Source organism: Lampris incognitus, unplaced genomic scaffold (genome assembly GCF_029633865.1).
Source record: "Lampris incognitus isolate fLamInc1 unplaced genomic scaffold, fLamInc1.hap2 scaffold_252, whole genome shotgun sequence".
Lineage (NCBI taxonomy): Eukaryota > Metazoa > Chordata > Actinopteri > Lampriformes > Lampridae > Lampris > Lampris incognitus.
The window spans coordinates 63,606-76,735 of record NW_026611210.1 but is presented as its reverse complement, the minus strand read 5'-3'; the positions used below and the strand labels follow the sequence as shown (position 1 = coordinate 76,735).

Sequence of the window (13,130 nt, the reverse complement as noted above, 5' to 3'; positions counted from 1 at the left end):
GATGCCTAACAACATCAGGCAAAGGGACTGCCGATGGAAATTAGCCTCTTACCTAACTTGGGTACATTTACATTTGTTTCTGATGCTGATTAATGTACATTGTCCCTTCCCAAATAAATGTTTTTTAAAAAAGGGGGGGGGGCAAGCCTAGTCATGGGAATGAGGCTCTGCATGAATTCATTCTCATTCTCTAAGCCACCGTCTGTGTTCATGTAAAAGTGAGAGACTGTGTATTTCAGGCTGGATGCTAACATGAGTGGACTAACATGAGTGGACTAACAAGGTAACATGCTAGCATGAGTGGACTAACATGCTAACATGAGTGGAATAACATGCTAACATAAGTGGACTAACATGCTAACATGATTGGACTAACAAGCTAACATGCTAGCACGAGTGGACTAACATGCTAACATGAGTGGACTAACATGAGTGGACTAACAAGCTAACATGCTAGCATGAGTGGACTAACATGAGTGTACTAACAAGCTAACATGCTAGCATGAGTGGACTAACATGCTAGCATGAGTGGACTAACATGCTAGCATGAGTGGACTAACAAGCTAACATGCTAGCACGAGTGGACTAACATCAGTGGACTAAAATGAGTGGACTAACAAGCTAACATGCTACATGAGTGGACTAACATGCCAGCATGAGTGGACTAACAAGCTAACATGCTAGCATGATTGGACTAACATCAGTGGACTAAAATGAGTGGACTAACAAGCTAACATGCTAGCATGAGTGGACTAACATGCTAACATGAGTGGACTAACATGAGTGGACTAACAAGCTAACATGCTAGCACGAGTGGACTAACATGCTAACATGAGTGGACTAACATGAGTGGACTATCAAGCAAACATGCTAGCATGAGTGGACTAACATGAGTGGACTAACAAGCTAACATGCTAGCATGAGTGGACTAGCATGAGTGGACTAACATGAGTGTACTAACAAGCTAACATGCTAGCATGAGTGGACTAACATGCTAGCATGAGTGGACTTGTCCCATGTAAACTCTGCCCTGTGTCCGCTCGGGTTCAGACAGATTGTAGGTGAGCAGAAGGCAGGCGGATTTTGTGAAGGCTAGCAGCTTAGCCGTGGGCTTGAACCGAAGGCCCATTAGGCTCCCGAAGCTCTGCCCAACTCTGTAGTCACATGTAAAAGTCAACAACATTAAAGGAGAACAAATCCTTCATTGGCCGCCATGAAGCTGCGTGTATGACAGGCTGCAGCGCTGCTGAAAGCAACGACGCGCCACCTGCCTGATAACGAACATCAATCAGCCATGTGCAGGAGTAACGAGCGCCTTCAGGCCAATCAGATTATTGGATTAATCACACGTGTCACTGCTAGAATACAATACAATAGAATAGAATAGAATCACTTTGTTTTTTCTACGGGGAACTTCCTATCTAGTGGCCAGTTTGAAGCAGATGAACGAAATATGCTAATGAATTATGCAAATACGCTAATATACTATAATATTATACTAATCTACTACACCATTATGATAATGTTATACATACTACTGATATAATATACTGCTGATACTACTGATATACAAATGCTAATACTACTTTACTCATACTATCATACTAATTTACTGATACTATACAAAAAAATGAATATTTACATGTACTATACATTCATTAAGAAGATTAAGAAGCAGTACGTTGTTTGTGTTGTCAGCTGCTCTCTCTCTCTCTCTCTCTCCCTCTCTGGGGGGGGGTCTTATCTCTACACCTATTTTAAAAGTGCGCAAAAACACCTATCCAAAATGATTAAATAGGAATTATGAATATTTATCTCGTATCGTTCAGACCACGAGCACGAGCCGTCAACAAAAACAGCCGACAAGTTATGAAGCTAATTGTTATGCTAGACATGAATGAATTCATACGTCATTTCAGAGTCTTAATGAGCACAGGGCTAAATGGAGGGAGTTCTGCAACCGGAGCACGACACCGATCAATCCAATTACACCAACTGATCAATATTGCAAACTTGCTTTTATCGGATGTCACAAAAGGGAAAATCAGCTCAGAGGTGATTTCCAGTTTTGCGTGGCGGACTGTAAAAGTTTTGAGTTGAACCGCCCCCCTCCCCCCTCTTGGCGTCCTGTGACTTTCACCGTGCGTAACGGCGCGCTCGTCGAAAGGGTTTCGCCATGACCCAAGGGCGCAAAACGGTTCCAAGGCGCAAGAGCGTGAAGTGGAAGGACAGAATACAGCACAAACAGCGACGTGGACTCACCCTTCTGTTACGCTCCTGCTGGGTTAACTACTTGCTATTTGCTCCGCAAGGTATTCTGGACACATCCACAACGGCTGCAGAATAATGGCACGACTCCCCCACCCCCACCCACACCCCCACCCCCAGTTAATCTCTCAATCACCCTGTGTGCCAACTACTTACTATCCACCTACTCACCCCCACGGCGCTCTCTCTCTCTTTCTCGCGCGCGCGCTCTCTCTCACACGCGCGCGCACACGCACACGCCTCGGTTTAATAATCTCCGTGTCTGCTGTCTCTCGTAGGGGCATTAACGGGGGGGGGGGGTATCTGCGCAGCATTTCACCATGAAACTGTCCCCCCCCCCCTCTCACCTGTAACTCCTTTAGGACAGTGGTTCTCAACCTTTTGGGGGTCCTGGACCCCCTGCGTATTTTTGATCTACCCTGAGGACCCCTCCACCTGATCTTGGGGGAGGGGGGTTGCAATTTGATAGAAACAGTAGAAACTGCATTTTAAATTGCATTATAGCATTTATTCACTCTTTGGGGCAAAAATAAGAGCTTTCAGTTGTAACTTAGATATAGTTAACAAAACAGAATTCTTATGCAGTAACTTTCAGATATATGTAACAAAACAGAATATGTATTCAGTAACTTTCAGATATATGTAACAAAACAGAATATGTATTCAGTAACTTTCAGATATATGTAACAAAACAGAATATGTATTCAGTAGCTTTCAGATATATGTAAAAAAACAGAATATGTATTCAGTAACTTTCAGATATATGTAACAAAACAGAATTCTTATGCAGTAACTTTCAGATATATGTAACAACAGAATTTTTATGCAGTAACTTTTAACAATGCAAACGGGAGCGAGATCTCTTATTAAAATACAATAAATTACACTTGTGAAACAGATGTAATTAGAGAAAAAAGTCCTGTTACCCTTTATAGTTTAGGTAGATAAAGGTCTCAGTCACATTTGAGTAAAATAATCCTATTTCTATAAATGTCATAGGATCTTTTTTTTATAGATATTTTATTTTCACGGACCCCTTGCAATTACACCACGGACCACTAGGGGTCCGCGGACCCCCGGTTGAGAAACACTGCTTTAGGACACTCGTGTAAAGGCGTTGATGCGGTATATGTGTGTAGGTTTACTATAGATGTAGGCCTATTGGTTGCAAATGCGCGTTTGATTTTACGCGTGGCGAACTATCCACGAGTTTCCTGAGGGAGGTGGGTTCACCGGGGAAACGATTATGGGTAATACTTCCGGTGTTCGGCGGAAGCGGTATCTCAGACCGGCGGCGGGTTTGGCTGAGGAAGCGTTAGCTATAGCTGCTCGTGTTTAAAAGAAGGCGATAGAAGTTGCTAACCTGCACACAAGATGTCGTTACGGAGCTCGGGGACAACACGTGCTGTCCGCGGTTGTACGTGACCAGGCGAAACTTAATGGGCGGCTTCGATCTTAAGCCTGAAACCGAACCAGACTGCTCCGCTTTCCATCGCCTCCCATAAGCCGTCGAGGCTAAAAGAACTCGGCTGAAGACCTCTGACCGATATGGCTCCGAATTCACACAACTTACTTCTGTAAACTACTAATAAGACACGTTAGCCCCTAGCTAGCTAGCGGGTCTGACCCTTTAGCCGAGCGGTTAGCGACGTCGCCTTGTGGTGCAGCACACCTCGTATCGAATCCTGCACCGGGCAACAAAATAACCGCTTACACTTCTGTAGATCTGAAGAGCACGTGGGCTCCCTGCCCAAGACGCAGATTTACCTGTGATGACGTCACCTGAACGTTTCCGTTTCTTTTTAGAAACCGTATGAAAGGGGGCGTCCGGGTGGCGTGGCGGTCTATTCCGTTGCCTACCAACACGGGGATCGCGGATTCGAATCCCCGTGTTACCGCCGGCTTGGTCGGGCGTCCCTACAGACACAATTAGCCGTGCTTGCGGGTGGGAAGCCGGATGTGGGTATGTGTCCTGGTCGCTGCACTAGCGCCTCCTCCGGTCGGTCGGGGTGCCTGTTCGGGGAGGGGAACAGGGGGGGATAGCGTGATCCTCCCACGCGCTACGTCCCCCTGGTGAAACTCCTCCCTGTCAGGTGAAAAGAAGCGGCTGGCAACTCCACATGTATGGGAGGAGACACGTGGTAGTCTGCAGCCCTCCCCGGATCGGCAGAGGGGGTGGAGCAGCGACCGGGACGGCTCGGAAGAGTGGAGTAATTGGCCAAGTACAGTTGGGGAGAAAAAGGGGGGGGGATCTGAAAAGAAAAGAAAGAAACGGTATAAAAACGGACGCGGATTCATCACCTTTTCATAAATAAATGCTGCTTTGTGGTTTGCAGAATTCATCTGTGTGAATGGATGCTGTTGCTGCTGCTCTGCCTGTGAAACTGGGCCAGTGATGGCAACGTTGCAGCATCAACGACTCGAGCTGGCACCCTGTTCAAGTTTCATTTTATCATTTTGCTTTGTAAAAGTCATCTTCCGGTGGATCCTACATGCAGGAAACACGAGCGACAGGGCTGTCAATATTCCGCTATAATCCCATTCATTTTGTTATTTTTAACATTTCAATTACTATGTACCTGTACCAGTGGTGGATCTAGAGATTTTTTCCTGGGGTGGCAAGACTGTGTCCCAGACGTGGCAGCTGCCACCCCCTTGCCACCCTGTAGATCCGCCCCTGTAAGGGGGAGGGGGGATTCTAAATCGGCGACTTCTGTTTGAGATGAGTTTGGTGCGGGTCTCATTGACCTTCACCATGCATGTACATAAAATATACTTTAAAAACATATCATCTGATTTATAAATGGGGTGGCAAGACTGTGTCCCAGAGGTCCGCCCCTGACCCGTACACACGGGCCTAATATGCATTGCCAAGGCCACTATCAGCATGTTATACGTTCTGACCACTAGATGGAGCTCCAACACTACCAATCTTTATTTGCTTGTGTGCCCCCCCCCCTTGTTTTTATTATCCCCAATGTGTACGGCCAATCCGGATTCGCGCACTCTTCCTAACCGTCCCGGTCGCTGCCCCAGCGGGGATGGGGGGGAACGCTATTCCCCCCCCAGTTCCCCCTCTTCCCTAAACAGGCGTCCCGACCGACCAGAGGAGGCGCTAGTGCAGCGAGCTACCAGGACACATACCCACATCCGGCTTCCCACCTGCAGACGCGGCCAATGGTGTCTGCAGGGACGCCCGACCGAGCCGGAGGTAACGCGGGGGTTCGAACCTGTACACCTTTCGCCACCTTGCAATGCTGCGATTGCAACCATCCCCCAATCCTGTGACTAGTACGCATGGCCTTTGTAACGCTAGCTAATGGTCACGGTAACGAAGCATTCCGGTTTCACGTGCGGGGGGGGGGCGAGGCTACGGTGACCTTAGAGCTGCTGAACTCTCGCGAGATTTTTAACCCAACGCCCGTGAGGCGAATCTAAGCAGCCGTCTTAAACGCTGGTGTGGGTTTGCGTTACCATTTCAAGACACGGCCTCATTTCGATGCAAGCAGCCGGTGCTGAAAAATGACTTCATTTTAGGGGAAAAAAGAGCATTCACCACAGACTCCAGCTCAAAATGTTTATTGAAATCTGAACGTTTCATTTCAACCCATTAAGTTTAAGTGTTAGAAGAAAGAGGCTTGGATGGCTGAAGACACAAAACGCCATGACCTGGTCAAATGGCCAACTTCCAAGGTTCAACAACAGTGACAGAACAGTAAAGTAAATTGCCAACTTAAACTTGAAGCAGATCACATTACAAATGGACCCTTTATTGGCTGAATGCACAGGTGGGCTTGGGTTATATAAACTGATGTCAAGATCAGGGGGGGTCAATTAAAGCCTTCTCCCCCAGCCCAGTGCTTGGTAATGGGCCTTGAATTTAGCTCTTGCCCCCCATGGTATGCTTGTCAAACAGGTACTCTGCCATCTTGTTGGTGTGGGCATCCATGCGGGAGAGGTTGCTGATGTAGTCGCCCAGCTTCTTGATGGCCTCCACCTGCTCATTCAGGTAGTGGGTCTCCAGGAAGTCACACAGCTGAGAACAGAAAACGTGTGAACATTAGTGGCTTGGGCCAAATGCAACTAGCTCTACATTTTCTGATCAGTCTATAAAATGTGTATGCACATGAGCAATGCTAGACAAAATGTATACTGGAATATTAATAAGGAAAACTAACATTATTCAAAAAGGAAGGTTGATAACAAAAAAAACTGATAATTTTGAGTGATTCTCATTCCAGTGAGTGTATACAGGGATTATTTAATTCAAAAAATGTGATTAAGCCCCTTCAATTACTACAATATTTCAGTAAGTCAACCAATTCTATTTTCACAGTGAGAGCCATGACTGTACATAACCCCCCCCCCCAAAAAAAAACAAACTTCACACTTTATTTCTCAAACAATGAAAACCTCAGAGTAGGACTTTATATACTAACATGGGGGTCAACATGCTCAGAGGCCAATTTGTGCAGATCAAGCAGGGCCTGGTTGACGTTCTTCTCCAGCTGCAGGGCACACTGCATGGCCTCCAGTCCACTACCCCACTCATCACGCTCCGGTTTCTACCAAGGGAAGAAGGTACAATCACATAAGGTTGAACACTCACTACGTTAAGCCTTGCAGTCATAACAGGTGATCAAAGTCTATGTTCCAGATCAGCATGCTACTAAACACCATACAAATAGTTACAGACAGAACACTTTCTGCATAATCCCTTATCTAGAAGATATTTCTTTGTACAACGTGGGAGTTTTGCTGCATTTCTTCTTTTCTGATGACAAAACAAGGCAAGAGTGTGTGTCATGATGGCCAACTTTCACAGAGATGATTATCAGCAAAAAAAAAAAAAAACACTACAAATCTTGCTGAGGTCACAGAAAGTTGAATCAGTTTATACGGACAAGTTTATTGTGAGAGAAACAATAAACCCCGTGTCCAGATGAACCGGTTCAACTTTCTGTGATTTCCTTACCTGGATTATTGAGCATGCATAAAGGGATGTCGTGCTGAGCATCTGCCAAGGTAAGTATCCCCAGCCCACACACAGTGAGATAAGGGGCATGTCAAGACTCCTCACTAACCTTGATGTCCTGGAGGAAGATGCGTCCTCCTCTGTTGTTTTGGAAGGACAGCAGCTTCTCTGCATGCTCCTTCTCCTCATGGCTGTTCTCCTTGAAGAAATGGGCAAAACCGGGCAGGGCCACATCATCCCGGGAGAAATAGAAGGCCTGAGGGAGGAGTGATAACAGCGATTACTAAACACTATCCATTATGCAGCAAAAAAACCAAGTAGGCGCCCAGCCCGGGACTCGCCAAACAGAGAGCCAACGCAACGAGAGGAGTACCAACTCAGAACTTGATGCTGGTTTTTATTTAAAAGTCTAACCAAACCACAGGTAAGCTGCTGCAGCTGGAAAAGCCCTATATAAAATGCAACCTGATTGATTGATTGAGATACCCAGGGAGGAATTGGTTCACATGGATGTTTTTTTTTTTTAAACTGTCAACTTGATGCTTCTGCTTTTAAGCAGAAACGTAACAGAAACCGTGGTTTGGCCCCTCGCCAGTCGTTAACTGGGGGTCATTATGTGACCATTGGTTATAACGCCTGCAGAGTGGCTGGAGTTAAAAGCGCAACCCAACCATGATGCAGCGTTTTGTTTCGTTTGTGGGGGCAGATAAGCCACGCCTTCTTCGTCAGCTAGCCAATCATCGACGGCCAATGTGCTCGAAACTGCGTTGTTCACGCCATGTTAGCACACGTTTGGCCCCTCGCCAGTCATTACGTGGGGGGGCATTATGTGACCATTGGTTATATCGCCTGCAGAGTGGCTGGAGTTAAAAGCGCAACCCAATCATGACGCAGCGTTTTGTTTCGTTTGTGGGGGCAGATAAGCCACGCCTTCCTCGTCAGCTAGCCAATCACCGACGGCCACTCTGCTCGAAACTGCGTTGTTCACGCCATGTTAGCAGACCGACCGACCATGACTGGGCAGTTCTCACGTCCATGGCGGCGTTATACGCCACGCAGGCCCCGCTGGGCACCTTGCTCCGTCATAATAAACGCGGCCATTTCTGTACATGCGCCTCATTTAGAGCCTAGCTGCGGCTGTACGTTTTACGGAGCAATGGCAGCACAGTCTTATGAGTCAATATTTGACCCGACTTGGCCGGTCTGGTTGTTTTTAAACAGCAGGGGGGGGGTCTAAATAGTGGAGACGCAAGCCGACCATGACGCAGCAGTTTCCCCGTCTGGCTGTGGACAAGATAAGCTGTGCTGGCCCATCCAGCACCAGCCAGCCAGCCAGCCAGCAAGCCAGGCAGCAAGCAGCCAGGGGGCCAGCCAGCCAGCCACAAGCAACCGGCGAGACGTGGCGCTGGGTGGGCTGCTGCTAGAGAACAGCCCCATTGTCTTTAGGCAACACAAGTGAGGCCATTTCTTTTGAGCCTAAAGCCTCACGTTAAACGACGGCACATGGAGAGGTGAAGGCTGCGCATCATTTTATGTTACCCCCTCCCTCCCTCCTCCCCCCTGGTATTCCCACATTAACAGGACGGTTCTCCTTACCATGGAGGTGTAGGTGTAGGACGCATACAGCTCCATGTTGACCATCCGGTTGATGGCGGCCTCGCAGTCGCGGTGGTAGTTCTGACGCACCTGGGACTCCATTTCGGCTGGTTTTGCTTGGTTTTCTTATCAAAAACGAAACGGTGTAAAAAAAAATATAGAGTTTGAAGCGGATTTAAGTTGTAGTGTTTAAGCGGGGGAGAAAAAAAAAATCTTCCCGGATGAAACAAAGGAGCGGGGTGAAGATCTGGAGTTCCGTTCAAGCACTGTTGAAGCAAGAACCCCCTGGTCAGCGTGTGAGGCGGACGGGAGCTTGCGCCGTATTTATACGCCCGACGCCTGTGAGTGACGTCGCGCTTTCGTTGCCGTGGCCAACCACGTCACGAGTCGACAGGAAATGGGCGGGCCGTTTGTGAAAACCGGCCAATCGGGAAACTCCGAGTCACATGACACGAAGACGCTATGACGGAATCCAGTAAAGGGTTATTTTCTGAGGAGACCTGGGTCATCGAGCTCGCTAATGTTTTACAGAACAGTAAAAATAAAGGATTCGAAAGCAATGAGAGAATTAAGTTGCACAATAGGCCGCAATGTAAGTCAGTGTGCTATATCCAGAGAGCTCGAAATTGGCCTTTATCTGACAGGTTACTTCATATGGAGGAAATTTGGAAAAAACAAAAACCCCCAAAAACTCGTTCCTGCAGTCGTCAGCGAAGAGCACGTGGGTGAGGCGGAATTGGGATCGAAATGCGACAGAAGTTCATGGACAAATTTGAACCCTGTACGTGGCCGATTGACTGAGACATCATGACCGCTGGCCGCTGGTTGGCGAGTCTGACTCTTTAGTCTAGCGGTTAGCGATGTTTCCTGCGATGCGGGCGACACGGGTTCGTTTCCCGGCCACAGCAGCTCCTGTGGTTGCCCCCCCCCCCCCCCGATTTCACTACAGTATGATCGATTATCATTGGCAGTGCGATTGAAAACACAGCGGTTAAGTTTTATTGCCTTTCATGAGACAACATAGAACACTTCAGTAAGACTGCTCTTGTCCCTGAAAAAAAAAATCAAATTTGAAGAATATTTGGGTTATTCTTCAATTTGGGGCCACTTTTGGCTTTTGAAATTTAAAAAAAAAATCTTTAGAATCTGTTTTTTTATGAGGGTCCGCGGTGGTGTAGCGGTCTAAGCATCGGCTTTAGTGTCGATGCAGTTGCCCACCGGGGACCGGGGGTTCGCGCCCCGGTCTCGTCAGAACCGACTATGGCCGGACTCGATGAAGCAGCGATAATTGGCAGCGCTGTCTTCGGGAGGGGGCGGAGTGCAGTACGAGGGTGGCTGTTTGAACTAAAATAGGGATCCGTTGGCCACTAAATTAGGAAAAATCAGAAATAAATGTTAGTGTAAACTACTAATAACACACATTAGCCCCTAGCTGATGATCCTGACCCTTTAGCCGAGCGGTTAGCGATGTCGCCTTGTGGTGCAGTACACCCCGTATCGAATCCCGCACCGGGCAAGAAAATAGCCACTTACAATAGTACAAAAAAACTGTTTTTTTTTCTTTTTCAAAAGCTCTATTAAGTGGTCTGGAACAAATAGCATCGCTTTGATCGTCCTACGAAACAAGTGTGATGTTATGATGCTTTTTTTCAAAGTTGTAACAGCAAAGTGTGATGGTGATGACACGTGGCGGGAATGACAATTTTCACTCTTTAGAGAGAAAGTTGGCCAAGTCTTAGACTTGCTAAGCTAACGTGTTAGCTAGCATACAAATGTACAATGAATATAAGTGAATAAAGTGAAATTTCTAAACTAAAATACTCAATTAGTAACCTGTTTGGTAATGAGGCCTAATAACCATCCCGTCAGATCAGGACATGTAAATCTTTACATTACTGACATTTGTGCACATGGAAAAAGTCACGCCTCTGCCATGACTGCTCAAGCGCCTCTAGCGCCTCTCGTTTCCATGGCAACCGCGTTGTTGTTTGAAAAAGCGTTGTTACTGTAAAATGTTGGGTGTGATGTGATGACACATGTATGAGGGACAGCCACATTTAACTATAAAACATGTGCAAATTGCGCATATATAAACCTTACGAATTTGAAATATGTCTTTAAATTATTATGAGAAAATGCAAAGTCAAGTCAATTTTATTTGCATAGCCCAAAGCTTTGACGAATTTAACCATTTTTATGACTTTATTATCGAAGGGAAGTTAAAAATTCTGGGTTGGGGACAAGCCCAAAACAGTGAAATTCTGGCACATTTGAATTTTCAACATACTGGAAAAGTATGAAAATGTCATCGTTGAGACACAAATATTTTTCTTCATAGCTAACACAGCCTAACTCTAACAAACACAATAATTGTTTTTATTCTAAAATGTTGTTTTTTTTTTCTTGAAAATCTACCCTGGGGACAGAAAAACTCCCTTAATTGAAGAATCACCCATATTTACTAGTTTAGACAGGCTTTGCCAAGGACACACGGTTCAGAAGAGGTCAGAATGCTGATATTAAGGTAAGTGACCTTTGACCCATCACACTACACAGACACTTCTTAATGGTTTTAAACGAGCTCTGAGAACCGCTGACTAGGTTCTTTCCAGACGGACTCTCTATATGGTTTTACTCAATACCGCCGTAGTGTTATGAAACTGCTGAGCACAGCTACAGGCCTGGCTGAATCTGGCCTTCCTCCGAACGCGAGATAGTCCGCCGTCTTCATGACACTAGAACATCATTTTGTATAATTTGTTAGTAGAGGTCATTTCCAAGCTTCCTCTGACACGTTTGCTTCGTAGCCACAGCTCTTCCCATGTGTCGCTACTTGCTTTATTTTACATTTTGGCCGCTACACTTAAACTATATCTATTGTTGGGCGAACACTATCCATAACCAAATCTTCAGTTTGACTTAACTACTAAAAATGTAAGCAGCTGAATTTCACCTTAGGTTAATTTGAAAAGCCCCTTTTCTTAGAATGTGCTTCCGGTCAAATTCTTCCGGGATGCAAATCTCGCAAATCTTAATAACCGCTAACAACATCCTTAACAGAGGTGGAAAAACCCGGTCCAGAAAGTAAAAATCCTAACTGTGTCTTCACTCCACCCATGTACTAAACCATCAGGTTGCACTGACTAGTTTCTCAAATCAGCTGGTTTAATACGTGGATGGAGTAAAGACCCGGTTAGGGTTTTTACTTTCTGGACTGGGGTTTTCCCACCTCTGATCCTTAATAATATAACTGAGCATTTCCAAACATCAGAGAAAAATACAAATGGTTCAGCTTGCTGCTTGCATTTCCCTTCAAACGCAAAAGGGAAATGCAAGATAGGAGCACATGTCGCCCGAGAGACGCCGCCTAGTCAGGGCAAGTTTATTTGTACAGCTCGAAATCACAAGGTAGTCCTGACGGGCTTTACAATCAGTATCATATATTACTATATACGACGACGTACGTCACCCTCCGTCCTTGGACCTTAGACCTCATTGTGCTATACTGATGAATTCAGTCCCAGCTGAACTGGGTCCTGCGTGGCGGCTGTCGGAGGCCGGTTTAGCGGACAAGGCCGTTTCAGACACCCGGCCTTGTCCGCTAAACCGCCGTGACGCATCACGTCTCACCGTCCCTTATCTCAAAGAACCGTAAAGAGATGCGCATCAACGGCGATAGCGGTGGCTTCGGAAAGATGGAGAGGTGGGATAAGAGGGCCCGGTGCGGGCAGGTTACGTAAGGCCACATTCCTACACGGGTGGCTCACTTAAAACGGAGTACTTGTGTATAGAAATGTCCATATTCTCATGTGTCATGAGTTACACAAGACTGCCGGTCACAAGTTCCTGCACAGCTGCTGAGTCAGGATGACCCAGGGGTTTTTGCTTTGTCATGGTGGTGACTCAGCACCCCCTCAGCTCCAAGGCCAACCCTGCCGGTTCTCTGCCGAAAGACGGCGTTGGGTGTGATCCCGTGTCAGGAAGTGGAACTGGGAACTGACCACTGGCGCTTACACATGCTTTTATTGTGGAGTAGATGGGGTGTGATGTGAAACTCAAGAGAGAAATGTTTGTCTTCTCACCCATAAAAAAAACCTCAGAAAGGAAGAGAACAAGAGTGTCAAAGTACAATAATTGATCTTTCTTTATTTTTATGGCTTTTGGGGGGGGGGGCAGAATCAACTGCCACAATCATCGTCATGTTAACTACGTCCAGCTCTGACGGACACACAACCTTGTGTGTTGGAAATACATAAATGATGTGAAACTTCAAAACAGGATGTAAGTATTC

The 13,130-nt window shown here is 46.3% G+C and overlaps 1 protein-coding gene across 1 annotated transcript; it reads right to left on the bottom strand.

Annotated features, from left to right (window-relative positions):
* Positions 1-5,831: 5,831 nt before the first annotated feature.
* Positions 5,832-9,144, bottom strand: LOC130133233 (ferritin, middle subunit). Its single transcript, XM_056301959.1, has 4 exons — positions 8,840-9,144; positions 7,353-7,499; positions 6,708-6,833; positions 5,832-6,304 (listed from the first exon to the last, which is right to left on the bottom strand). Exons 1-4 carry the CDS (start codon positions 8,939-8,941, stop codon positions 6,149-6,151), a joined length of 531 nt encoding a protein of 176 aa, XP_056157934.1. The 5' UTR covers positions 8,942-9,144; the 3' UTR covers positions 5,832-6,148.
* Positions 9,145-13,130: the final 3,986 nt, after the last annotated feature.